At 45.3% G+C, this 26,490-nt stretch overlaps 1 protein-coding gene across 1 annotated transcript in view; it reads left to right on the top strand.

Moving 5' to 3' along the window:
• Window positions 1-26,054, top strand: part of SEZ6L (seizure related 6 homolog like) — a 781,385-nt gene extending 755,331 nt beyond the window's left edge. Inside the window, exons 17-18 of the mRNA XM_069759107.1 lie at window positions 6,937-7,039; window positions 22,785-26,054. Coding sequence (XP_069615208.1) covers window positions 6,937-7,039; window positions 22,785-22,814 — 133 coding nt within the window. The 3' untranslated portion in view covers window positions 22,815-26,054. The remainder of the gene's footprint in view (window positions 1-6,936; window positions 7,040-22,784) is intronic.
• Window positions 26,055-26,490: the final 436 nt, after the last annotated feature.

Below are 26,490 nucleotides of genomic sequence, written 5' to 3'. Positions count from 1 at the left end.
AGACAAACAGCACTCTCAAGGGTCCAAGCGCATAGTGGCGATAGCACGGCCCCGTGTGGGGAGTTTGGCCATTTCGTGAGGTGGAAACATGTCGTATGCTGGACAATCAGGTGAAGAAAATTACGAGATTGGAAAAGTCATTCAGAATAGTCCACAGGCAAGACCTTTTCATAGGAAAGCTAGGTGTCAGCCGGGCAGGGTGGGGCAAAAGATTTTGAAATCCAGTTGTGGTTCATTTTAATGAAGGTTAGATCATCTACATTTTGGGTAGCCAGACGAGTCCTTTTTTCTGTTAGTATTGAACCTGCAGCACTGAATACTCTTTCTGATAGGACACTAGCTGCCGGGCAAGCAAGCTCCTGCAATGCATATTCTGCCAATTCTGGCCAGGTGTCTAATTTGGATGCCCAGTAATCAAATGGGAATGACGGTTGAGGGAGAACGTCGATAAGGGATGAAAAATAGTTTGTAACCATACTGGACAAATGTTGTCTCCTGTCACTTTGAATTGATGCTGCAGTACCTGTCCTGTCTGCGGTCATAGAAAAATCACTCCACAACCTGGTCAGAAAACCCCTCTGGCCAACGCCACTTCTGATTTCTGCCCCTCTAACACCTCTGGTCTGCTGGCCCCTGGAGCTCGTGTGAGAACGATCACGGGCGCTGTGTGCAGGGAATGCCAGAAGCAAACGGTCAACAAGAGTTGATTGTTTTGTTGCTAATATTAGTTCCAAGTTCTCATGTGGCATAATATTTTGCAATTTGCCTTTATAGCGAGGATCAAGGAGGCAGGCCAACCAGTAATCGTCATCGTTCATCATTTTTGTAATGCGTGTGTCCCTTTTGAGGATACGCAAGGCATAATCCGCCATGTGGGCCAAAGTTCCCATTGTCAAATCTGCGGTTGTGCTTGGTTGAGGGGCAGTTGCAGGCAAATCTACGTCACTTGTGTCCCTCAAAAAACCAGAACCCGGCCTTGCCACGCCACCAATTTCCCGTGCCCCCGGGAAAGCTTCCTCATTAAAAATATACTCATCCCCATCATCCTCCTCATCCTCCACCTCCTCTTCGCCCGGTACCTCGTCATGTACACTGCCCTGACCAGACAATCGCTGACTGTCATCAAGGCTTTCCTCTTCCTCTGGTGCAGACGCCTGATCCTTTATGTGCGTCAAACTTTGCATCAGCAGACGCATTAGGGGGATGCTCATGCTTATTATGGCGTTGTCTGCACTAACCAGCCGTGTGCATTCCTCAAAACACTGAAGGACTTGACACATGTCTTGAATCTTCGACCACTGCACACCTGACAACTCCATGTCTGCCATCCTACTGCCTGCCCGTGTATGTGTATCCTCCCACAAAAACATAACAGCCCGCCTCTGTTCGCACAGTCTCTGAAGCATGTGCAGTGTTGAGTTCCACCTTGTTGCAACGTCTATGATTAGGCGATGCTGGGGAAGGTTCAAAGAACGCTGATAGGTCTGCATACGGCTGGAGTGTACAGGCGAACGGCGGATATGTGCGCAAAGTCCACGCACTTTGAGGAGCAGGTCGGATAACCCCGGATAACTTTTCAGGAAGCACTGCACCACCAGGTTTAAGGTGTGAGCCAGGCAAGGAATGTGTTTCAGTTGGGAAAGGGAGATGGCAGCCATGAAATTCCTTCCGTTATCACTCACTACCTTGCCTGCCTCAAGATCTACAGTGCCCAGCCACGACTGCGTTTCTTGCTGCAAGAACTCGGACAGAACTTCCGCGGTGTGTCTATTGTCGCCCAAACACTTCATAGCCAATACAGCCTGCTGACGTATGCCAGTAGCTGCCCCATAATGGGAGACCTGGTGTGCAACAGTGGCAGGTGCGGATGGAGTGTTTGTGCGACTGCGGTCTGTGGACGAGCTCTTGCTTCTGCAGGAGGACGAGGAGGAGGAGGAGGAGGAGGGGGTGCGAACGGCTACAGACAACTGTTTACTAGACCGTGGGCTAGGCAGAACTGTCCCAAACTTGCTGTCCCCTGTGGACCCTGAATCCACCACATTTACCCAGTGTGCCGTGATGGACACGTAACGTCCCTGGCCATGCCTACTGGTCCATGCATCTGTTGTCAGGTGCACCTTTGTGCTCACAGATTGCCTGAGTGCATGGACGATGCGCTCTTTAACATGCTGGTGGAGGGCTGGGATGGCTTTTCTGGAAAAAAAGTGTCGACTGGGTAGCTTGTAGCGTGGTACAGCGTAGTCCATCAGGTCTTTGAAAGCTTCGCTTTCAACTAACCGGTAGGGCATCATCTCTAACGAGATTAGTCTAGCTATGTGGGCGTTCAAACCCTGTGTACGCGGATGCGAGGCTAAGTACTTCCTTTTTCTAACCATAGTCTCATGTAGGGTGAGCTGGACTGGAGAGATGGAGATCGTGGAACTAGCGGGGGTGCCGGTGGACATGGCAGACTGAGAGACGGTGGGAGATGGTATTGTTGCCGCCGGTGCCCTAGATGCAGTGTTTCCTACTACGAAACTGGTGATTCCCTGACCCTGACTGCTTTGGCCTGGCAAAGATACCTGCACAGATACAGCAGGTGGTGCGCTAAATGGTGGTCCTACACTGCCGGAAGGGATGTTGCGTTGATGACTAGCTTCATTGGCCGAGGGTGCAACAACCTTAAGGGACGTTTGGTAGTTAGTCCAAGCTTTCAAATGCATGGTGGTTAAATGTCTATGCATGCAACTAGTATTGAGACTTTTCAGATTCTGACCTCTGCTTAAGGAAGTAGAACATTTTTGACAGATGACTTTGCGCTGATCAATTGGATGTTGTTTAAAAAAATGCCAGACTGCACTCTTTCTAGCATCGGATACCTTTTCAGGCATTGCAGACTGAGCTTTAACCGGATGGCCACGCTGTCCTCCACCAGGTTTTGGCTTTGCCACGCGTTTTGGGCAAGATACGGGCCCGGCAGATGGAACCTGTGGCGATGTTGATGCCTGCTGCGGCCCCTCCTCCTCCTCTGCTTCAGAACTGCTGCCGCCTGCACCCTGTTCCCCCAATGGCTGCCAATCGGGGTCAAGAACTGGGTCATCTAATAACTCTTCTTGTACCTCCTGCGCAACTTCGTCTGTGTCACCGTGTCGTTCGGTGGTATAGCGTTCGTGATGGGGCAACATAGTCTCATCAGGGTCTGATTCTTGATCAGCACCCTGCGAGGGCAATGTTGTGGTCTGAGTCAAAGGACCAGCATAGTAGTCTGGCTGTGGCTGTGCGTCAGTGCACTCCATGTCAGATTCAATTTGTAATGGGCATGGACTGTTAACTGCTTCACTTTCTAAGCCAGGGACGGTATGTGTAAAGAGCTCCATGGAGTAACCCGTTGTGTCGCCTGCTGCATTCTTCTCTGTTGTTGTTTTTGCTGAAGAGGACAAGGAAGTGACTTGTCCCTGACCGTGAACATCCACTAACGACGCGCTGCTTTTACTTTTACCAGTTTCACGAGAGGAGGCAAAAGAGCTAGAGGCTGAGTCAGCAAGATAAGCCAAAACTTGCTCTTGCTGCTCCGGCTTTAAAAGCGGTTTTCCTAATCCCAGAAAAGGGAGCGTTCGAGGCCTTGTGTAGCCGGACGACGAACCTGGCTCCACAGCTCCAGACTTAGGTGCAATATTTTTTTCCCCACGACCACCTGATGCTCCACCACTACCACTACCCTCATTACCAGCTGACAATGAACGCCCCCGGCCACGACCTCTTCCACTAGACTTCCTCATTGTTTTAAAAACGTAACCAAACTAACGTTATTTGTTGCAGTCACACAACTTACACGGTGAGCTATAACTTCAGTATGATTTAGCTACCCCTTTACAGGTTGGTGAGACCACCGCGAAAATCAGGCACAATGTTACACACTCTTTTTTTGGTGGCTGCAAATTAGAGAGATGCCCCACACGCAGGACTGTCACTGAAGCACAAATGTTAATATTAATGTCACACTATTATTTGTTTTTTATTTTTATTTTTTTCAGGAACACTTTAGAAACCCCCCCAAAAAAAAAAAATTGATTTTTGCAGGGAGAATTTAGAAAACAAATGTAACAAACTATATGCTTTCTATGGGCCACTGAGTGAGAGATGACGCACACAGGAATCAGGAGTGGCACACAAGCCCAGAGGCCAATATTTTTCTACCAATGATTGATGGAGTTATTTTCTCTGGTAGATTTTGGAACCCAAATCAAGGAAAAAAAATGTAGGCTTTCTATGGACCACAATTGGAGAGAGAGAGAGAGAGAGAGAGAGAGAGAGAGAGAGATGGCACACCCAGGAGTCAAGACTGGCACACAAGCAGAAAGGCCAATATTAATCTCCCACTGTTTTTTTTTTTTTTTTTTTCAGGGAGACTTTAGAAAAAAAAAAAATAAAAAAAATATGATTTTATCAGGAAGAATTTAGAAACCAAATAAAATAAAATGATTTTTTCAGGGAGAATTTAGAAAACAAATAAAACCAAAAATAGGCGTTCTATGGCCCACTGACTGAGAGATGACGCACACAGGAATCAGGAGTGGCACACAAGCCCAGAGGCCAATATTTTTCTACCAATGATTGATGGAGTTATTTTCTCTGGTAGATTTTGGAACCCAAATCAAGGAAAAAAAATATAGGCTTTCTATGGACCACAATTGGAGAGAGAGAGAGAGAGAGAGAGAGATGGCACACCCAGGAGTCAAGACTGGCACACAAGCAGAAAGGCCAATATTAATCTCCCACTGTTTTTTTTTTTTTTTTTTTTTCAGGGAGACTTTAGAAAAAAAAAAAATAAAAAAAATATGATTTTATCAGGAAGAATTTAGAAACCAAATAAAATAAAATGATTTTTTCAGGGAGAATTTAGAAAACAAATAAAACCAAAAATAGGCGTTCTATGGCCCACTGACTAAGAGAGAGAGAGAGAGATGGAACGCTTAGTACTGGCACACAAGCCCAAAGGGCAATATTAATCTCCCTTTTTTTTTCCAGGGAGAATTTCTAAAACCCCCCCAAAAAAAAAATAGGCTTTCTATGGCCCACTATTTGTGAGAGAGATGGGACGCTCAGGACTGGCACAGATGGCACACTCAGGACTGGCACAGAAGCCCAGAGGCCAATATTAATCTCCCTTTTTTTCTGGGAGAATTTATAAAACCAAAAAAATATTTAAATAGGCTTTCTATGGCCCACTATTTGTGAGAGAGATGGCACGCTCAGGACTGGCACAGATGGCACGCTCACAACTGGCACACAAGCCCAGAGGCCAATATTAATCTCCCTTTTTTCAGGGAAAATTTATAAAACCAAAAAAAAAATTAAATAGGCTTTCTATGGCCCACTATTTGTGAGAGAGATGGCACACTCAGGACTGGCACACAAGCCCAAAGGCCAATATTAATCTCCCACTGTATTTTTATCAGGGAGAATTTATACACCCCACAAAAAAAAATACAGAAAAATGAAAAGGCTTTCTATGGCCCACTATGTGAGAGAGATGGCACACACAGGGATGGCACTCTAGCAGAAATGCCAAATTGCCAATCTTAATCTCCCACCAAAAAAAAAAAAAAAAAAAACACAGGGAATGTCCTACAATTACTATCTCCCTGCCTGCAGTAATCTCAGCCAGGTATGGCAGGCAGCTACTATCTCCCTGCCTGCAGTAATCTCAGCCAGGTATGGCAGGCAGCAATAAGGAGTGGACTGATGCACAAATGAAATAAAAAGTGTGGACAAACAAAAAAGATAGCTGTGCAGAAAGGAAGGAACAAGAGGATTTGTGCTTTGAAAAAAGCAGTTGGTTTGCACAGCGGCGTACACACAGCAATGCAGCTATCAGGGAGCCTTCTAGGGCAGCCCAATGAGCTACAGCGCTGAGGGGAAAAAAAAAAAAAAAAAACTTCCACTGTCCCTGCACACCGAGGGTGGTGTTGGACAGTGCAAATCGCTGCAGCACAAGCGGTTTTGTGGTTAATGGACCCTGCCTAACGCTATCCCTGCTTCTGACAAAGCGGCAGCAACCTCTCCCTAAGCTCAGATCAGCAGCAGTAAGATGGCGGTCGGCGGGAACGCCTCTTTATAGCCCCTGTGACGTTGCAGACAGCAAGCCAATCACTGCAATGCCCTTCTCTAAGATGGTGGGGACCAGGACCTATGTCATCACGCTGCCCACACTCTGCGTTTACCTTCATTGGCTGAGAAATGGCGCTTTTCGCGTCATTGAAACGCGACTTTGGCGCGAAAGTCGCGTACCGCATGGCAGACCCCGCACAGGGGTCGGATCGGGTTTCATGAAACCCCGACTTAGCCAAAAGTCGGCGACTTTTGAAAATGTTCGACCCGTTTCGCTCAACCCTAGCCCATAGTAATACTTCTGTAGCTTACAGTGTAATTGAGCAATAACATTACCTGTTATGAGGGTAAAGCTGCTGTCTTTATGGTGACAAATGGCTGTTTAGGTTAAAATTCACTGAATATGGCAATATATAGGCCCTGATTCATCAAAGCAATTACAGCTGTATTCTGGAGTAAATTTGCTTTGAAAAGGAGCAAAAATTTTGTCCAACTCAGAGTTTTGCAACTTTTAGCGTTTAGAGTGTCAAACGTGCCTCTTAATGAATCAGGAGCTTCTGACGCCAAGACGCTCCCTCATCAAAGGCGAGAAAATCTTCCATCTTGATGAATCAGTGCCATAATGTATTTTACTTTTTCATGCTTTATATAAACATTAGTAATGTCAAGTGGTACATATGTAGGCAGATTAGTGGTCAGAGATTATTGTCACAAGAAAAGTCATAGAGGAAACAGTAAAATTTTGTGTCTATTAAAAAGGAAGTGATAAACTGTGTCTAATATAAAATAAACCTAATCATATTACAAGAGTTTCTTGTAATCTTACATTGTTTCTTATGCTTTCAGATGCAGATATTATTCCAGCCTTCGCCTTCCTCTTATGTATTCTCATCCATACAGCCAGATAACAGTAGAGACAGAGTTTGACAATCCAATCTACGAGACTGGGGTATGTATACATCCATCTACTGATCCTTTAGTTTGATACAGCACTTATGTTTTATGTGTTGAATGAGTTGCTGTGAAGTCCGCCAACAACTTCGCTCCCTCTTTATTTGTAGAATACTGGATACAATTAGTATAATTTGGACTCCAAGTGGCTTCGTTGCTCCATTACCTTAAAAAGGTCCCATCAGAGGCATACATAGAAATCATGGGGCCACATAGCAGAAGTTCTATTTGGGCCCCCCACAGCACCCCCAAAAGAAAAACCCTTAATATTCGGTGGAGTCACAGAAGAGCATATCTCACAACTTTGCAGCCCTCACAAAGTAATTTTCCTTATACTGTATATATTCCTCCAAACAGTACTATGTGCATCACACAGTCCTCCACATAGTGTTATAGCTACTGCATAGTCCTCTATACAGTATTATTGGCACCACATAGTCTTCCATACAGTATTATATGTACCACATAGTCCTAGCTACACTATTTTGGGCACCACATAGTCCTCCATAAAGTATTATGGGCACCACATAGTTTTCCATACAGTATTATAGGCAACACTGTCCTCCATACATTATAATGGGCACCACATAGTCATCCATACAGTGTTATGGGCGCTACATAGTCTTCCATACAGTATTATGTGCCCCACATAGTCCTCCATTCAGTAGTATGGGCACCAGATAGTCCTCCATACAGTAGTATGGGCACCAGATAGTCCTCCATACAATATTATGGGCACCACATAGTACTCCATACAGTATTATTGGCACCACATAATCCTCCATACAGTATAATGGGCCCACATGGTGCTCCATACAGTATAATGGGCCCCATATAGGGGTCCATACAGTATAATCGGCCCCATATAGTGCTCTAAACAGTATTAGTCCTCCATACAGTATTCTTTTCACCACATAGTCCTCTATACAATATAATGCACACTATATAGTGTTCCATACAGTATAATGGGCCCACATAGTGCTGCATACAGTATAATGAGCCCCATATAGTGCTCTAAACAGTATTATGGGCCCCACATAATCCTCCATACAGTATTATGGGCACCAATAGTCCTCTATACGGTATAATAGTCACTATATAGTGCTCCATACAGTATAATGGGCCCCATAGAGTGCTCTATGCAGTATAATGGGCCCCACATAGCGCTCTAAACAGTATTATGGGTCCCATATAGTCCTCCATACTGTATTATGGGCACCACATATTTTTCTATATGGTATTATATACACTATATAGTGCTCCATATAGTATAATGGACCCCATATAGTGCTTAATACAGTATAATGGGACCCATATATTGCTCCATACAGAATAACGGGCCCCATATAGTGCTCCATACTATATACAGTATTATGGGCCTTACATAGTCCTACATACAGTATTATGGGCACCACATAGTCATCCTTACAGTATCCTGGGCACCACATGGTCCTCCATACAGTATCATGGGCACCACATAGTCCTCGAAATCAAACAAAGTCCAGCTCACCATGGTCGACATCCTTGGAAACTCGGAGCACGGAGCTGCTGTGTTAGGGCGTAGAAATATCAAAGGAATGATGAAGAATCCAGCTCAACCAGATAGTGAAAAAAAAACTTTTTTTTATTTCACTTGGAAAATGTGCTCAGTGGAGGATAAAAACATCAGCAATAACAGAGAATAAATTGCAATATCAACGCATTTCTGGTGACCAAGCACCCTTAATCATGATATCCTATCATGATTAAGGGTGCTTGGTCACCAGAAACGCGTTGATATCGCATTTTATTCTCTGTTATTGCTGATGTTTTTATCCTCCACTGAGCATGTTTTCCAAGTAAAATAACGAAAGGGGTTTTTTTTCACTATCTCGTTGAGCTGGATTCTCCATCATTCCTACCACATAGTCCTGCATAGAGTTCCATATACTGCTACAATACAGCATAATGGGCCCTCTATATTGTTCTATACAGTATAATGGGTGCTCCATACAATATAATGTGCCCATATATTGCTCCATACTGTATAATTAGTTCCAAAAATTGATCCATAGAGTATAATTGGCCCATATATTGCTCTATACAGTATAATGGGCCCCATGTATTGCTCCATATGGTTTAATTGGTATAATGGGCTCCATATATTGCTCCATACAGCATAATGGGCTTTCTATATTGCTCCATACAGTATAATAGACCCGTATGGACAGGGTCCTCTCCCCTCTGTACCAGTCTGTCACTGTAAACCTGCTTACTGTAATCAATATCTATAACCCTGTATGTAACCCCTTTCTCATGTACAGCACCATGGAATTAATGGTGCTATATAAATTAATAATAATAATAATAATAATAATATATTGCTCCATACAGTATACTGGGCCCATATATTTCTCCATAAAATTTAATGTGCCCTATATATTGCTCCACACAGTGTAACAAGTATAATAGGCCCCATATATTGCTCCATACAGTATAATGGGCCTCCTATATTTCTCCTTACAGAATAATGTTCCCCATATATTGTTCCATACAGTATAATGGGCTCCATATTATGCTCCATACGGTACAATGGACCCCCCTATATTGCTCCATACCATACAGAATAATGGGCCCCCTTTATTGCTCCATATAGTTTGATGGGCTCCCTGTATTGGTTCATACAGTATCATGGGCCCCATAATGCTCCATATAGAAAAAAATAAATAATCAAATACTCACCTCTTCCGCTCACCCGCTGCTCCAGTCTCCAGTCTCCTCAGCGTCTTCGGACCCTCTATACTACTAGGCTAAGAGGGCACGTTATAATGTCATCATCGTGCCCTCTGTGCTCAGGTGTCACAGAGCTCAACACAGAGCTATTTTCAATAGTTGAAAGTACGATGTGGGCAGACTTGTACTGACTCTGACATCCCCGACTCACAGCCCCATAGCTGCTACATGGTCTGCCTCCATTGGCAGTACGCCACTAGGTCTCATGTAGACTGATGTACAGCTGTAACCTTTCTTAAACTAACACACAAGAAATGCATCCTGATGCAGAAATGTAACACTTAAAGAAGTTGTCCGGTCTAAAATGATAAGCCTCCTCACCTGTCACCCATGTCCAGTAACATGCGCACCCCCGCAGAAACCTTACACACCTAGACGCCTGCACACTCTCTGACTATCCTACCACTGGCATCCATATCCTCACTCCACGACACAGACAGTGCTACTGCTTTCTACAATGCCACTCTCACTTCAGCTATTGACGCGGTTGCCTCTCTTGTTTATGGCAGACAACCCTGGCACAATAACACCACTAAAAAGCTCCGGCAAGTGTCCGGGCTTGCAGAGCAGCATTGGAAGAAAATACATTTGCAAGATGACTTCACTTCACTGCACTCAAACATGCAACACACGCTTTAAAATCTGCTCTCAAAACAGGCCTACTTAACAACCCTCATATCTTCCCTATCTTACAACCCCAAACAGTTGTTCAACACTTTTAACTCCCTTCTCCCCCCCCCCACTGCCCCCTCTAACCTCCCTCATCTCTGCTGAGGACTTTGCCACACACTTTAAAAATAAGATTGACCAAACAAGGCAAGTCTTCATTGTGCAACCACCCCAACCCCTTTGTATACCAGACCAATGCCCAAACCCCATAACCTCCCTATCCAACATCACTGAAGGGGAACTTAATTGTCTCCTCTCCAAATCGCACCTCACCACCTGTGCGCTCGACCCCATCCCACCTCCTCCCCAACCTCACCGCCACTCTTATCCCATCCTTAACCCACCTCTTCAGTCTATTACTAACTTCTGGTACCATCCTGTCTACTTTCAAACATGCCACAATCACGCCTATCCTTAAAAAGCAAACCCTCGACCCAACAGCTATGTCCAGCTATCGCCCAATATTGCTGCTCCCATTCGCTTCCAAACTCCTGGAGCAGCACGTCCACGCTGAACTTTCCTCCCTCCTCTCATCTAACTTGCTCTTTGACAATCTACAATCTGGTTTCCGCCTCCATCACTCAACTGAGACAGCCCTGACCAAAATTACTAACGACCTACTTACAGCCAATGCTAACAGACAATACTCTATACCCCTCCTAGTCCTGTCCTCTGCTTTCTACACAGTTGACCACTGCCTCCCACTACAGATCCTCTCGTCATTTGGCATCAAAGACCTCGCCCTATCCTGGATTTCCTCATACCTTTCCAACGTTCAGCGTCTCCCACTCCCACACTACCTCCTCATCCCACCCTCTCTATTGGTGGAGTCCCCCAAGGCTCTATTCTAGGACCCTTACTCTTCTCAACCTATACACTTGGCCTGGGAAAACTCATAAAGTCCCATGGATTCCAGTACCACCTTCATGCTGATGACACTCAGATCTACCTCTCTGACCCAGACGTCACCTCTCTGCTGTCCAGAATCCCAGAGTGTCTATCATCCATATCCTCCTTCTCCTCTCGCTTCCTCAAACTCAATGTGGACAAATCTAAACTCATCATCTTTCCTCCATCTCATAGATCTTCCTTACCTGACCTATCGCAATTAACGACATCACGCTTCCCCCGTACCAGAAGTCCACTGCCTTGGAGTAACCATTGACTCTGCCCTGTCCTTTAAACCACACATCCAAGCTCTTTTCACCTCCTGTCGCCTCCAGCACAAAAATTTCTCCAGAATCTGTCCTTTCCTCAACCTTCAATCTACTGAAATGCTTGTGCATGCCCTCATCATCTCCCGCCTTGACTACTGCAACATCATTTTCTGCGGCCCCCCTGCTAACACCCTCGCACCTCTCCAGTACATCCTTAACTCTGCTGCCTGACTAAGGCTAAGGTCACATTGCGTTATGTGACCCCATTTAACGGACTACGTTACACCGTGGCATAACGCCACCATTGATTGTAATGGCGAACGCATTGCTAGCGCACGCATGCGCTAGCGATGTGCCGTCATTTGGGTGACGGACCGCGAACGCTGCAAGCAGCGTTCGCGGTCCGTTCCTCGCTAGCGCAGATCGGGGATCTGCGCTAGCGGGATCGGCAAACGCGATCCCTTTTGGCACATTGAGTTAGCGCAGTCCGTAATGCTATGTGCTAAACGGACTGCCCTAATGCAATGTGACCCTAGCCTAATTCCCTCAGCGTATCCAGTTAAAATTACTAATACTGACCTAAAAAGCCATCCATAACCTATCTCTGAACTAATCTCCCGATATCTTCCCTCACGTAATCTCCGGTCCTCCCAAGACCTCTTTCTTCCTCCACACTTATTTGCTCCTCACCCAACCGCCTCCAAGACTTCTCCTGAATATCCCCCATCCTCTGGAATTCTTTGCCCCAACACGTCCGACTATCAACCACATTCAGATCCTTCAGACGGAACCTGAAAACCCACCTCTTCAGGAAAGCTTACAGCCTGCACTGACCCCGCTGCCTCCTCACCACTACCGGAGCTACCACCTTACCAACATCGGAGCTGCTGCAACCCTCAACCTATTGTCTCCTTCCCCACCATCCTGTAGAATGTAAGCTTGCAAGGGCAGGGTCCTCGCCCCTCTGTATCAGTCTGTAATTGTTAGTTTGCTTAATGTAAGTGATATCTGTAGTTTGTATGTAACCCCTTCTCATGTACAGCACCACAGAATCAATGGTGCTATATAAATAAATAATAATAATAAGCCTGCAGTCACTCTTTGTGCCTGCAGAATTATAAATACCCCCAGCGCATGCACGGTATGGTGCGAGTATTCACCGTTGTCTGAGCCGAGACCGGAGGGTATGTATGCATTATGCATACTCCCACCCAGAACCCAACTAGTGGCAGTGGCCTCTCTCCATACACTTATATTGAGCAAGGCCATGCCCATTAGATGGCCAAGTCAATAGACGGGGAGCGGCTTGCTCAATACATCTGTAAGGAGCAAGGCCATGCCCACTAATCGGGTACTAGCCGTGAGTATGCATAACGGATACATCAACGCCGTTCCTGGCTCAGATATCGGCAAATCCTCGCAGCACACAATGCGTGCACTGAGGGGATTAATAGGTCTGCAGTCACAAAGAGTGACTGCAGACTTATCATTTTAAACCAGACATCCTCTTTAACACAACAAAAGCCATTGAACTTGTATAGTTTGGTGTCCAGCTACACTTTTTTGTATAGGGAAATATTTGTTCATAGTTGTATTTTCTTCATTTTAAGAAAGGCTACATGTGTATAACTTTATTGAGCAATACCACTATTGTGCACTGCATATTGGACTCCCCGTGTGTACTGAGATCTGTCAAACATATATAAGACAAAACTGAATGAAAATTAGGACAATTTCAGCAAATCTCTCCCATTGTTTGATAATAACGCTGATAATAGCGCTAAAATAAAAAGTCTATATAAAGCAAATCATTCTTTTATCCTGGTGTATTGTGCTCTGTAGTCTAAATCCCAAAGCTTTAATATCCATACAAAATATTTCCATATCTGGGCAAGCTGGAATAATCCCTAATGGAACAATAGTAAAATTGGTTTCTTATTCGTCCAGTTTCTTATCAGGGTTGCAGTTGGTTTCTAATTTTGCAATTATTTTTCAGTTTTTTTACAGGTTTAACAAAAAAAAATACAAAATCACATTAATAGAATATGCTAGGAGGTGCCCTGATATGTATACACATTAAATCTGCTACAAAAAATATAAAACTGGCACAAATAATAGACATCAAAACGGCACCAAAGGCATTATTCAGAAAGTTAAATGACTTTGGGCCACTGATCTCTCAATGCAGAAACATAGATAAGGGTGCCCCATATCAAAATCAAATCACAGCAGACTTTTTTTTTCTTATTATAACCCCTTAACAACCGCCGATACGGCTTTTAACGGTGGCAGTTAAGGGTAATTATTCCTCAGCGCCGCTTTTTAACAGTGTTGAGAAATAAGGTTATAGCGCCCCCCAGCATTGGAAATAGCTGAGACCACAGAGAACATGATTCGGGTCGGTTTTTAGGGTTCCCAGTGTTGCAAGCAAAAAAAAAGTCAAATTTCCTATTTATTTCTCTCTCCTCTGATATGATCTAGCACATCAGAGGAGAGAGAAATGGGGAGACCCCAGTATCTCAGACACCTCCTGCATTTCCCGGTGATGTCCCCAGGTCCTCGGCATCTTCTTCCAGGAAGAAAACGGCATTCTCTTGGGCAGTGTGCCTGCCGAGATCTGCCGGCAGGCACCCGCAACAATAGGAAATTTCTTCTAATGGTTCATTGTGATCACTGTGATAGACCATATCACAGTGATCAAAATAAAAAAAAAGTACAACTAACCCCCCTTTATCACCCCCTTAGTTAGGTAAAAATAATAAAATTAAAAAATGTATTTATTTCCATTTTTTCACTAGGGTTAGGGTTGGGGCGAGGATTAAGGTTGAGGCTAGGGTTAGGGTTGGGGTCAGAGCTAGGATTAGGGTTGGTCTAGGGTTAGGGTTGGGGTTAGGATTAGATCTAGGGTTGGGCTAGAGTTAGGTTTGGGCTAGAGTTAGGGTTGGGGCTAGGGTTAGGTTTGTGGTTAGGGTTGTGTTGGGGTTAGGGCTGTTAAGGACTGGCGGAACGCACCATGTATAGATGGTAAGAAACTAGGTGCGTTCGCAGTCCGAGGTCCACCGTGCAGGTAAAAGACCCTGCAGCTAGCAAGACGGACAATATGGCGGTACACTAAAGGATACACGCGTGGGTTAAACCTCACCCAGCGTGAAGAAAGCGATCCTGTTAATCCACAGGACCGCAGTACCGCACTAGTGCGCGAGCAAGTGGTCAGCGGACTTAACCCCAGAAGGGATTGGAGCCCGATTAGACCCTTGCTGGCGTAACACCGCAACTGGGTGTGTAGAGAACCTTAAGGAATATAAGTGCACAAGAGTGCGAGCGATGCCGCACTAACGGACGCCACTAACCACCCAGACTCGGGTATGGAAAGCGCAAGACAGGCGCACGGCGCCGTACTGGCAGGCACAGCTACAGGACGCTGAGATGTGTTTTTAGTGCTGTAGGCTAAGTCGGGCGCTAGGTAGCAGCCATACACCTTCCGCGAACAGACATTCAATAGGGAAGGGGTTTCCAAGGACGACTTGCACTCACAACATACACACATCAACAATTGTTTGACAATACTAGCGCATGGCCGTGCGGTCATGCGCAGTTTATATAACAGCAGCACAGGAAGTGGCCACAGCACTTTTGCCCTTCTAGGACCTGCCAAGAGGACCAATGGAATGTGCTGCAGAGCCTGAGCACATGACCCTCGATCTCCAACGGGAGACCTTACGCTGGGCATGCTCAGTACATGCAGACAAGGACTTAGTCCCAGAGAAGTCCGCTCGCTGCTGACCAGCACTGACTTTAATGGCAGAGACTGGAGAAGCAGCACTAACTCTCAGAACAGAGTGAGAATGAGCAAGACGCTGGGACCGACGTCCTTGCTGAGCAGGCTCCACTGCGGCTGGACAAGAATGGGAGACCGCAGCGGAAGTGGCTCGAGATTCCCCCTGTGCAGAAGCGGGAACTCGACCCCTAACATTACCCCCCCTCCTAGGGCCCCCCCTCCTTGGGCCTCGCTACGTTCGAAGACAGCAATGAGCTGCGGAGCCCGAATGTGCTCCACAGGCTCCCAGGTTCTATCCTCTGGACCATGACCCTTCCAATCCACCAAATAAAATTTTTTGCCACGTACCACCTTGCTTCCCACAATAGCATTCACCTCAAACTCATCCGTGGATGAACCCGATGTCCCAGCAGATAACTCAGAAAACCGAGACAAACGAACGGGTTTTAAGAGGGAAACGTGAAAGGTATCGGTGATACCAAGGCGTGGAGGAATGGCCAAACGGTAAACCACAGGGTTGACCTGTTCCAGAACTTTAAACGGGCCAATGTAGCGAGGAGCAAACTTAGTGGACTCAACTCGCAGCCTGATGTTACGGGCGGAGAGCCACACTAAGTCGCCGGGAGCAAAGACCGGAGCGGGACGCTGGTGTGTATCAGCCGAAACCCTCATTCTCTCCTTGGAGGCCCGAATGGCATCCTGTATGCGGTCCCAGATGTCCCGTGCCTCCACCGCCCAGTCTGCCACCCTAGAATCGGTGGATGACACGGGCATGGGCACAGGAACACGCGGATGCTGGCCGTAATTAAGGAGAAAAGGAGTTTGGCCAGTGGAATCGGCTACGGCGTTGTTCAAGGCAAATTCCGCCCAAGGTAGCAAAGATGCCCAGTCATCCTGCCTAGCGGAGACGAAATGTCGCAAATACGTCACCAGAGTCTGGTTGGTTCTCTCCACCAACCCATTCGTCTCGGGATGATATGCAGAGGAGAGGTTTAACTCTATGCTGAGCAAACGGCAGAGCTCTCTCCAAAACCGAGACGCGAACTGGGGACCCCGATCGCTGACAATCTTATCAGGCATACCATGCAATCGAAAAACATGCTTCATGAACAACACCGCCAAGGCCCGTGCTGAGGGTAACCGAGGAAGCGGTACCAAATGTACCATCTTAGAGAAATGGTCGGTGACTACCCAAATAATGGAGCAGCCACGCGACTTGGGTAAGCCCACCACAAAGTCCATTCCGACCATCTCCCAGGGCCTGTCTGCCACCGGTAGAGGGTAAAGCAACCCAGCAGGCCGTTGCCGAGGAGACCGATTCTGGGCGCAAGAAACGCACGCCTGAATATAGTCCTTGACATCTCGGACCATGTGCGGCCACCAATATGTTCTCGCCAAAAGCTCAGACGTCCTCTTGGTCCCAAAATGCCCACCCACTCTGGAGGAGTGAGCCCAAGAGAGAACCTCCGGTCGCAAGTTAGCTGGCACGAAAGTCTTGCCCGGGGGCACAGACTCCAGCGAAACCGGAGCTACAGTTCTCAAGCTCTCAGGCGGGACAATAAGCCGAGGCTCCTCCTCCTCCTCCTCAGATGACACTACGGAGCGGGAGAGAGCGTCGGCACGAACGTTCTTCTCCCCGGAGAGAAAATGGAGGGTAAAATGGAACCGGGAGAAAAACAGGGACCATCTAGCCTGGCGAGAATTTAGCCGCTGGGCTGTCTGTATATACACCAAGTTCTTGTGATCAGTGAAGACTTGGAAGGGAAAGCGAGCTCCCTCCAAGAGGTGTCTCCACTCTGAAAAAGCCAACTTCATGGCTAGCAACTCCCTGTCCCCGATGGAATAATTCCTCTCCGCTGGTGTGAAAGTTTTGGAGAAGAAGAAGCAAGGATGCTTCCGACCTTGAGCATCCTTTTGGAAAAGGACTGCTCCAGCACCAACGGATGAGGCATCCACCTCCAAGATGAATGGTTTATCTACATCGGGGCGATGTAAGATGGGAGCGCTAGCGAAGTGTGACTTAATCGAGAGAAAAGCCTTGGAGACCTCCTCTGACCACAACTTGGGATTTGCTCCCTTCTTGGTGAGGGCGACCAAGGGAGCTACCAAAGTTGAGAAGTGTGGAATGAACTGGCGATAGTAATTAATGAACCCCATAAAGCGCTGCACCGCTTTAAGAGAATGGGGTTCCTGCCAGTCCATTACTGCCTGTAGCTTGGCAGGATCCATAGCCAAACCCTGGGCAGAAATGATATACCCAAGGAAAGGCAAGGACTCCTGCTCAAACACACACTTCTCCAACTTAGCGTAGAGGGAGTTTGCCCGTAAGAGGTCGAAGACTTTGCGAACATCTCTCCGATGGGAGTCTATATCTGGAGAGTAGATGAGAATGTCATCCAGATAGACTACGACCGAGGTGGTGAGCATATCCCGAAAGATGTCATTCACAAAGTCTTGGAAAACGGCTGGGGCATTACAGAGCCCAAAGGGCATCACTAGATATTCATAGTGCCCATCCCTGGTGTTAAAAGCCGTCTTCCATTCATCCCCCTCACGGATGCGAATCAGGTTGTAAGCACCCCGCAGATCTAACTTTGTAAATACCTTTGCTCCCCGTAGCCTATCAAAGAGCTCAGATATCAGGGGTAATGGGTACTTGTTCTTAACGGTAATGGCGTTAAGACCCCTGTAGTCTATGCATGGACGTAAGTCTCCAGTCTTCTTCTGTACGAAGAAGAACCCAGCCCCTGCCGGTGACACTGACTTCCTAATGAATCCTCTTGCCAGATTCTCCTGAATATACTGGGACATTGCCTCCGTCTCCGGGAGAGATAACGGGTAGACTCGACCCCGGGGAGGCTCAGCACCAGGCAAGAGGTCAATAGGACAGTCATAGGGACGGTGAGGCGGAAGAGTCTCCGCAGCTCTTTTGGAGAACACGTCTGCATGGGACCAATAGTGCTTGGGGAGAGAGGAAAGATCTGCGGGTACCTGTGTAGTAGCAACCTGAACGCACTCCCTCTGACATCTACCCTCACAGGATTTACTCCATCCCAAAATTCTCCCAGAGGACCACTCAATATGAGGAGAATGGTAGCGAAGCCATGGCATCCCCAACAGGACCTCATCAATTCCCTCAGGAATGACTAATAGGGAGATTATCTCCTGATGTGATGGAGACACAGACAGCGTGAAAGGAATGGTTTGGTGGGTAATCTGTGAAGGTAGTGTTGACCCATTTACCACTCGAACGGTCACTGGCTGGGCGAGCATCACCAAGGGTATTGCGTGACGCTGGGCAAAGGCGGAGGACATAAAGTTACCCTCTGCCCCAGAATCCAAGCAAAGCTCGACCATAAGAGTGGATGGGCCTATGGTAATTGTCCCCTTGAAGGACAACTTTGAGGCAAACGTCGCCGTGTCTAGTGTACCTCCTCCAACTGCCACTAGACGCTGACGTTTCCCCGACCGCTGAGGACTCTTGGAGACAAGACGTCCTGACTGCTGGCAAACATGACGGACCTTATGTGCACGAGCGGACTGAGACTTAGATCCCGCTCGTGTCACCTCCAAGGTCTCATGTGACTCAGATGCCTGGACTGGGGATTCCAAAGGTTTGGCGAAGGTAGGAGCCAGCCGAAACCTCTGCCTACACTGGGCTCGTTCCAACCTCCGCTCGTTAAAACGGAGGTCTATACGAGTAGAAATAGATATTAACTCCTCCAGTGTGGCAGGAATCTCCCTAGTGGCCAGAGCGTCCTTAACATGGTCAGCCAGGCCCCTCCAGAATATGGGGATAAGGGCTTTGTCCGACCACTCCAGCTCGGAAGCTAAAGTACGGAATCGGACAGAAAAATGGCTGACCAAGGACTCACCCTGAGTTAATGCCAGTAGTTGGAGCGCTGTATCATGGGTGAGTTGAGGTCCTAGAAAGACCTTTTTCAGCGTGCCCAGAAACAACGGAGCACTCTGCACCACATGATCATCACGCTCCCACAGCGGCGTAGCCCACTCCAACGCCCTGTCCGACAACAGCGAGACAATAAATCCCACCTTAGCCCGCTCTGTAGGAAAACGTGCAGCCAGGAGCTCGAGGTGGATAGAGCACTGACTCACGAATCCCCTACAAGTTTTGCAATCTCCAGAAAATTTTTCTGGCAACGGGAGGCGGGATAATGTCGGAACAGGGGTGGCAGTGGACAAGGTTGCTGCCGCCACGCCAGCAGCCTTTACAGCAACTGCGGTAACATCCACAGCTGAGGTTGAGTTCTCGAGAACCTTCAACCTACCCTCCAACTGCTGGATATACCGCAAAGATTGCTGAATGTCCGCCATACTAGCCAGACCTTGGCGCTAGTATTCTGTTAAGGACTGGCGGAACGCACCATGTATAGATGGTAAGAAACTAGGTGCGTTCGCAGTCCGAGGTCCACCGTGCAGGTAAAAGACCCTGCAGCTAGCAAGACGGACAATATGGCGGTACACTAAAGGATACACGCGTGGGTTAAACCTCACCCAGCGTGAAGAAAGCGATCCTGTTAATCCACAGGACCGCAGTACCGCACTAGTGCGCGAGCAAGTGGTCAGCGGACTTAACCCCAGAAGGGATTGGAGCCCGATTAGACCCTTGCTGGCGTAACACCGCAACTGGGTGTGTAGAGAACCTTAAGGAATATAAGTGCACAAGAGTGCGAGCGATGCCGCACTAACGGACGCCACTAACCACCCAGACTCGGGTATGGAAAGCGCAAGACAGGCGCACGGCGCCGTACTGGCAGGCACAGCTACAGGACGCTGAGATGTGTTTTTAGTGCTGTAGGCTAAGTCGGGCGCTAGGTAGCAGCCATACACCTTCCGCGAACAGACATTCAATAGGGAAGGGGTTTCCAAGGACGACTTGCACTCACAACATACACACATCAACAATTGTTTGACAATACTAGCGCATGGCCGTGCGGTCATGCGCAGTTTATATAACAGCAGCACAGGAAGTGGCCACAGCACTTTTGCCCTTCTAGGACCTGCCAAGAGGACCAATGGAATGTGCTGCAGAGCCTGAGCACATGACCCTCGATCTCCAACGGGAGACCTTACGCTGGGCATGCTCAGTACATGCAGACAAGGACTTAGTCCCAGAGAAGTCCGCTCGCTGCTGACCAGCACTGACTTTAATGGCAGAGACTGGAGAAGCAGCACTAACTCTCAGAACAGAGTGAGAATGAGCAAGACGCTGGGACCGACGTCCTTGCTGAGCAGGCTCCACTGCGGCTGGACAAGAATGGGAGACCGCAGCGGAAGTGGCTCGAAATTCCCCCTGTGCAGAAGCGGGAACTCGACCCCTAACAAGGGCTGTGTTGGGGTTAGGGTTGTGGCTAGGGTTGGGATTAGGGTTAGGGGTGTGTTGGGGCTAGGAATGTGTTAGGGTTGGAGTTATAATTGGGGAGTTTCCACTGTTTAGGTACATCAGGGGGTCTCCAAACGCGACATGGCACCCACTATTGATTCCAGGCAATTTTGCATTCAAAATTTCAAACAGTGCTCCCTCCCTTCTGAGCCCTGCCATGCGCCCAAGCAGTGGATTTCCCCCACATATGGGGTATCGTCATAATCAGGAGAAATTGCACAACAAATTTTGTGCATGAAAATGAAGGTATCCAGCTCAGGAAATAAAATCAAAAGTCTTTATTTGGACTTTATTTGAAATCCATGCCCCATATAAACCAGCACCACCAAGGCTCAGATGCCAGTCAATAAAATGAGAATTAGATCACTTACATAATGTGTGATGCCCGTATACCCGTTCCTTCACCCCTGTGGTGCCGGTGGTGCCGGTTTATATGAGGCATTGATTTTATAATTACATATGCTAGCATAGTAGTAGATACGTTATGTTTTCCCCAGTACTGCAGCACCTTTTCTACTGGATTGTTTTGGCTAAGAAATACCTCCCTGCTTAATGCTATAAGCTTGATGGGTAGGTCTGATAGTGAGGCTTATGATTCATACGAGTGTCTACTTGATGATATTCCATGTTATCTCTGTTCCTTTACATTGGAGGCATTTTCTGTTTAATTTATCTGTGTGTTTTATTATGTAAATTATTTTATAAATATCATTATATGGATTTATTGATGTACATTGTAAGTCTTTTTTGGCAATTAGAGACTAGTTTTTGATTAGGGTGTGTTAAATGTTGCGATATGACTCTCTAATTTAAGGGCAAAAAATTAAGTGTTTGGAAATTACTACATTTCCCAAATTTTTGCCAAATTTCCATTTTTTTCATAAATAAATGCTAGTCATATTGAAGAAATGTTACCATTAACATGAAGTAGAATGTGTAATGAAAAAACATTCTCAGAATCCTCCGTAGGATCCTTTCAAGCATTCCAGACCTATAACCTCATAAAGTGACAGTGGTCAGAATTGTAAAAATTGGCTTGGTCATGGAGGTCAAAATTGGCTCGGTCACTAAGAGGTTAAGTGGTAAAAGATATGTCAGGAATTTGTATCTTTAAAAAAGTCACTAAGAGGTTAAATCTAACCTATATATTGTGGAGATTTTCACGATCAAGGTATTTGCACCTAATGAGTTACCAGACAGATTCAATGTGTGCTCTGTTGTGCATCATTTTTTGGCATGTATGCCCACTGGAGGCGGACACAAAGACACAGTCTACTACGTCTAAGTGCCCACCTCCTGTTGGCAAATACATTTGAAAATGATGCATGATAGAGCACAAATTGACTCTGTTAGCACCATTATAGTCAATGACCCCATTGGCACATACACCAGAATCCTTTTCTGTGAAGGGTTCGGAAGTAAGTCTTGATGGGACCAATGACTATAGCAAAGGGCGCAGTGTGAAATGTCCCTTAGGCTGGGTTCACATTGCGTTAATGCAGTCTGAGGGGGCTGCAGCATCTGAAGCTCCATCACCGGTAGCACAGATGAATCATCTGCGCTAGCGGTATAGCATAACGCGATGGCGTGTATGCTATAGCATTAACGCAGCCCGTCAGCGCTATGCGTTGAACGGGTTGCTTTAACGCAATGTGAACCTGGCCTTAGACTTATACTGGTGAGTATAAAAACATCCACTAAGCAGCCACCCATTATTTAAAGAATTTTATGTTTATAGGGGTTCATATCGTGTGTCATATGATCTCTCAGCCAGTCAGCTACTATGTAAAGCAGTATATGAAATATTTTCTATAACTACTTTTCAGCTACGGTAATTTGCATACCTATTCCCAGTTCCCAGGAAATTAGGGTGTCATACTCATGTGTTTAAAACTTAGTCAAATAACAGGTTTTCTTGAAAATGTCCATGTGTCTCTTTAGTATGATTCTTCTTTTGTTTCAGGAAACCAGAGAATATGAAGTTTCAATATAGAAACCCGAGGTTTGATATGAGTGAAAGCAGCGGACAACTTCAATCAAGATGTCAGTTCTGCAACATGTTAGAACTTCTGAGTGCTTAATCCAGAGACTATGTGGAGTTAAAATGAACCTTTTAGTATTTTAGTTGTATTTCCTTTTGACTCTTTCTTGAAGATTTCCATCTCTGTATTTATAACATTTACATTTAGGAGACTAGATGTGTTTTAGGAAACACTGTTATTTTGCGGGGACAAGAAAAACTTACGTCAGAACAAGGACAGATAATCCCCCGGGATTATTCTAACATAAATCTAGCAAAACAGCAGCGCTAACAAAGTGGTAGCCCTCAGCTTCTCAGGATTTGCTTCAAGTCTTGAGGATTTGTATCCTTACTTAATTTGTGTTATAGAACTAACTGGAACAAGAAAAGGTATTAGCAAAGTTTGTGCCGCCTTTTATGCACTTTATAGAATTGCACATGAAAGCAACATTGGAATGTGTTGAGGACAAATAGGGAGACATGTTCAACCATTTGTTTTAGAAAATACCCAAAAGATGAGATATAATGGGGCATAAAACTGAGCAAAAGAAATAATTTAGGGTTCCATGAAAAAGTGAATATTCACGTGATCCAGAGCGAGCATTTTAAAGATTGCGAAATCCTATAAATATATGTTATTATATATCATGCATCTATCATTATTTTGGTGATCTGCTTACAAACAGCAGTTCATATTGTTCTAATACTCCCCAGAGCTTTATTTTACTCAGACATTTCATAGAAAACAGAACAGCAGGCTTATAGGTTGCATACAGTATTTCTGTCTATATGTTTCTCTTTCTGGTATCTGTTTTTTTCTTTAAATGACTGGACTATGTCTGTTGTGGAATTTGTGAGATATTTCGTAGAGGTGAAACATTTTCTTCTACGTAGTCCATGAAAATGCCAGGGCTTTCTATATGTAGTACAAATTCATATTTCTAAAACAGAGAAACCAGTAGTACCAGACCAAATCCCATAACATTGTGGTAAGGAGATCCTTAAAACAAAAAAAATGAGATTGACATTTGACCTTAAAGTGAAGTCAACCAACCTTGATGTGTAGGCATTACATAAACATGGCAATACAGTTGTGTGCAACATCAGCATTATAATATTTGAATAAGCACCACCTATTGGAAATAGCAATCCTGCAAGTCAATATCAACCCTTTAATGAGCCTTGTAATATGACTTAGGATAAATGTGTTTTGGGGTATTGCCCTTCATCAGTGCAAAGTATGAGATCTGGTTTGGCTAGGTGAAAGGCTAATACTGGGATCTAAGGGGTAAGGTTTCTCCTTGTGGAGAACGATATGACAGGTCTGGCACGCCAGTATGAGGAGACTTAAATGCCTTGTATGCTCCTCTGGGAAATTAAATACGCAAATTTATCTTCAGAGGGGAAGATTACTTGATCTCTAGTGCCACCAATTGAAAGTAGGTACTAGAGATCAAGTTCTCTTCCTTTCTGAAGAGACAATTTGCACATTTAATTTCCCAGAGCCGCATGGAAGATGTTTTAGTCTCCTCATACTGGCGTGCCAAACCTGTCATATCACTCTCCACAAGGAGAAACCTTCCCCCTTAGATCCCAGTATTTCAATCAGAAATTCTGGTGAATGTGGGCAAATAGACAAAGAAAAATTATGAATGGCATGTGGTTCTAAGCCAGGTTTACATATGGCAGTTTGGTGCAGTTTTTCATGTTCCACGTTCACACGTTCAGTATTTGTAAGACAACGTCTAGAATGGAACAATCAGAGGAAAAGTATAATAGAAACGCGTCACCACTTCTGCATTTTTCACTCTCTCCTGATTTTGACTTACAAATACTGATACTGACCAAATACTGAACGTGGTAACGTGGCCTTAGAATTCTTATCCATACCAACAGATTGCAATATTCTAATCACAGTAGGACGATCTCTCACAATGCCAATTATAGGCTAAATAATAGAATTTAATGCAACCTCCTCTCTGGTCCCGCACCAGACATGACAGTGTGTTTGACTTTTACACAAAGCATTGTACATCATTTACAGGTATTGCTTACAAAGAAAAACACCTCAAGAGCCAATTTATAGTAGTCACCATAGTGAATGAGTAGGGCAGAGCGGCCATCGGCATGTGCTCCTTATTCAGGTTGCCATAAATGTTACATGGAATTTTGTACAGAGGACTAGCAATAACTGATCCATCTAAATGAAAAAAAGCGCCTGTCACAAATTTAAGATGCTAAGTGATAAATTCATAGTGAAATATGTCCATTTATGTCGGGTAACAGACTGCATGAATGAATACATAGATTATTGGTATTAACTATGGTTTTCCATTTCTAACCAACCCCAGGACAATCAGAAACTGAAACCGAGTAAATCGATTTTCTAACTATTTGTACTGAAAACCATTCTCAGCTTTAATAACACAAGCTTATTTTTCTTTGTATTACTGTATAAAATAATATTACACAATAACCCTTACATTCCCTCTCCATGGGCAATGATTCGGTATGGATTTAGCAGATGACTCACTGATACTACTAATATTCGGTAAAGCAATTTTTACGTGCTGTTCGTAACGATATGGGCAACTTTGTCTTCTTCAGATTATTTTTCTGTTTTCTTTATATATGCAATTTTTAGATTGTAACAAATGTTTGGTTTTCATAACTGGATTAGGAAAGAATAAAGACTGGAATATGTAACTTTGCAGATTTTCCAACGTCTAAACCCAATACATTACAGCTGTTGTTTTGGAAGTTCTGCTGAAGTCCGTTACCGATGCCGTGTGTAATCCCAGGACCATTACAGTGATGGTGATTGTGCTACTGTCAACCTGACCTTTCTCTACCGAGCTGTGTTTTGTGGAAAGAAGACCTTTTAGATGTCTTTTTTATGTTGTATTTTTATGGGTAAGGTACTGAATGTGGACACAGGGGCTTTTGTAAAGGATACCTAGAGATGTGACTACTAATCCCTGCATGGATAAATCTACTGCCCATGATTGAGACTGGAAAGGACTACTAACTCTTATTGGATGGCATTGTGTTTACTTTGTCATATATTTTTTTCTCTTTTCAATGTCTCCTATTTTAGCCATTTGAAAACGACAGCAAATATTTTAATAGTTTACGTTTTGTTTTGAAAACTAACAAGATGCATTGGACTCATACCTGGAATATTTAAAATTTAATAAAAAAGACGAATGTGTATTTGTATGGTTGAAACGTAACAAATATGGCGTATGATATTTTCTCCATTACCAAACTAGAGTACTAACAAAATCATTTATTTCTGAATTGATACGAGTCTCCCATCAGTTGTAAACAACTAATGTTGAATTATACCCCTAAGGCCGGAGTCAGACTAAAAGTATGAAAAATCGGTCCGAGTCTCCCAGCCGAGAGTCGCACGAGTGTTCTCCGTATGGTCATCCGTGTGTAATGCGTTTGCAATGCGATGATGCAATTTTCTTCCACCCATTTATCCGTATGACATTGATTTTCCCCATTGAATTAAATTGTTCAATGGACAGAAATGAGGAAAATGTGTGCGTATTTTTCGCAGGCTAGACGGATGGTTCATGTGGCGTCCGAGTTTTTCTTACACCCATAGGCTTGCATTGGCGAGTCTCGGATGATATACGCG

Source organism: Ranitomeya imitator, chromosome 1 (genome assembly GCF_032444005.1).
Source record: "Ranitomeya imitator isolate aRanImi1 chromosome 1, aRanImi1.pri, whole genome shotgun sequence".
Lineage (NCBI taxonomy): Eukaryota > Metazoa > Chordata > Amphibia > Anura > Dendrobatidae > Ranitomeya > Ranitomeya imitator.
This window is presented reverse-complemented; position numbering and strand designations above follow the sequence as displayed.